The 2,388-nt window shown below is 45.2% G+C and overlaps 1 protein-coding gene across 1 annotated transcript; it reads left to right on the top strand.

Moving 5' to 3' along the window:
• The first annotated feature begins 1,000 nt into the window (after nucleotides 1-1,000).
• Nucleotides 1,001-1,957, top strand: LOC137144830 (olfactory receptor 14A16-like). Its single transcript, XM_067535315.1, has one exon. It carries the CDS (start codon nucleotides 1,001-1,003, stop codon nucleotides 1,955-1,957), a length of 957 nt encoding a protein of 318 aa, XP_067391416.1.
• The last annotated feature ends 431 nt before the right edge of the window (nucleotides 1,958-2,388 follow it).

The raw sequence follows: 2,388 nt of genomic DNA, 5'->3' as shown, positions 1-2,388 counted from the left end.
GCACCTATAAACGGAGGCACGCAGAGTTGAAACCCTCAGCCAAAGCCTGTCTGTCATGACCCTGACCAAAAACGTAGAAATTGATGGGGCAAGAACCTAGACCCCCTTGATTGATCACCATATTCTCTGTCCCACACTGCTATCCGCTAAACTCAAAGGCAGTCAACAGGTGCTCAGAGCACACACTTAGTAAGACACAGTTCATCCCAACAAGAGCTTCCAGTCCTAGCAGACAAGCAGAGAAAAGTAGGGAGGAGAAACAGAGGAACGGGGAGGGGAAGTGTCTGGCCCAAGGTCACCCAGCAGGTCCCTGGCAGAGCCAAGAACAGAACCCAAGTTTCCTGACTATCATTGACCTGTATGGCACAGACATAAAGAAACAGGTGAATGATACAACACAGCAGTAACTGAGCGATCTATGAGTCCGTCATTGCACAGAGATGGAAGCGCAGCTGGGACTGGGTGCCATAAATCAGTCTGTAAGCAGGAAGCAAGCCATCTTTATACAGAGATTGGTGAGGAATCATCACAGATGAGCTGCCGTTTAGCACCATGGGTGAGTCAAGGTTGTATTTCCCTGGAAAGTGTGAACCAGGCAGTGTTGGTATTTTAGTATTTTTGTTTCGAGCCCAAGTTTTAAGCCTGCTGTTTGTTGCAATAGAGGGACCTTGTCTGCTAGGACAGTTTCTCTAGACTTGTACTTTATTACAACCTTCATACTGAATTTTATCAAGCCCCAGCTTGGACCAGATCCTTACATGGCGTAAACCGATACAGCTTCATTGAGTTTAAATGTGCTAATCTAATTTACACCAGTGTGAGAACACACCGGAGCAGATTGTCAGGCTCCTATTCAGTGGAAGTGAGGAATGCTGTGCTCCTTTGACATTCGTATTCTGAGATATTATTAAGTCGAGAATCAGAGTCATTCTGTCTGTCACTCTGACCATTGCCCCTGTCCTTCCCTCCACAGGCAGGACACAGTGTACTGAGAAGGAAGATGAGCAACCAAACCTCCGTGACCGAGTTCCTTCTCCGGGGATTCTCTGAGGTGCAGGAGCTGCAGATTTTACACTTTGTGGTGTTTCTAGTGCTTTATCTGGCAGCCTTGATGGGGAACCTTCTCATCATCACAGTCATAGCCCTCGACCGCCATCTTCACACCCCCATGTACTTCTTCCTGCTCAACTTATCCTTCATAGACCTCTGCTACATCTCTGTCCCCGTCCCTAAATCCATGGTCAATTCAGTAACCAACACCAGGTCAATTTCTTATTCTGGGTGCATCATCCAAGTCTTCCTCTTTCTCTTGTTTGCTGTGGCTGAGCTCAGCTTCCTCACTGTCATGGCGTACGACCGATTCGTCGCCATCTGCCAACCTCTTCATTATGAGACTGTAATGAACAGGCGAGCTTGTGTCCAAATGGCAGCCAGTTCGTGGTTCAGCAGCATAGTCTACTCCGCACTACACACCGGGAACACGTTTGCATTAACCTTCTGTGGGGGGAACACAGTGGATCAGTTCTTCTGTGAAATCCCCCAGCTCCTCAAGCTGGCCTGCTCTGACGTATACCGCAGAGAAGTTGGGGCTGTTGTCCTTAGCGCCTTTTTAGGGTTCTGCTGCTTTGTTTTTATAATTGTGTCATATGTTCAGATCTTCACCACAGTGCTGAGAATCCCCTCTGAGCAGGGCCGGCATAAGGCCTTCTCCACCTGCCTCCCTCACCTCATTGTGGTCACCTTGTTCCTTTGCACTTTCATGTTTGCCTACCTGAAGCCCACCTCCAGCTCTCTGTCAGGGCTGGATCTCATGGTGGCTGTTCTGTATTCCGTGGTGCCTCCAATGATGAATCCCATCATCTACAGTATGAGGAACAAGGAGATCAAAACAGCCCTGAGGAAACTGATAGGCTGGAGATTATTCACCATGAATAAAATGTCCATATTTCTCCCTTGACTGTGATTTTACTCTAGATTTCTTTATAAATGTAATCAACTGATAAACAGAATTATCTCCATGACAGCTTAGCGTGCAATCCGTTTATGCAGAAGTAAAAATCCAGACAAACTCCACTGAAGTCAATGGAGTTTCAGTATGAGTACACGGTGACATATATGAAAATATCCTGGCTAAAGCTTATTGATAAAGTTAAATCTTATTGAAATAATACTTTGGGGCACATTGTATTCAACTTGCAATTGTTTGTGTTATTGTGTGATTGTATGAGACAACTGTAGGAAACTTGACTAAATGTAAACTTTGGCAAATATTGGGAACTTCAAAGAACTGTTTGAAATAATGTGAAATTTTAGTATTAAGTGGGTTTACCAGGAAATCTTAAAAGGAGGGATTAGCTAATATAATCCCTCCTTGTTATTAGTTGTTTG

The sequence above is a fragment of the Emydura macquarii genome, unplaced genomic scaffold (genome assembly GCF_026122565.2).
Source record: "Emydura macquarii macquarii isolate MOO-44397 ecotype Brisbane River unplaced genomic scaffold, CSIRO-AGI_Emac_v2 contig_3487, whole genome shotgun sequence".
In the NCBI taxonomy this organism is placed as follows: domain Eukaryota; kingdom Metazoa; phylum Chordata; order Testudines; family Chelidae; genus Emydura; species Emydura macquarii.
This window is presented reverse-complemented; position numbering and strand designations above follow the sequence as displayed.

Bases quoted from the DNA above. Each gene is read 5' to 3' on its own strand.
- LOC137144830 (XM_067535315.1), top strand. From the start codon at position 1,001: ATGAGCAACCAAACCTCCGTGACCGAGTTCCTTCTCCGGGGATTCTCT.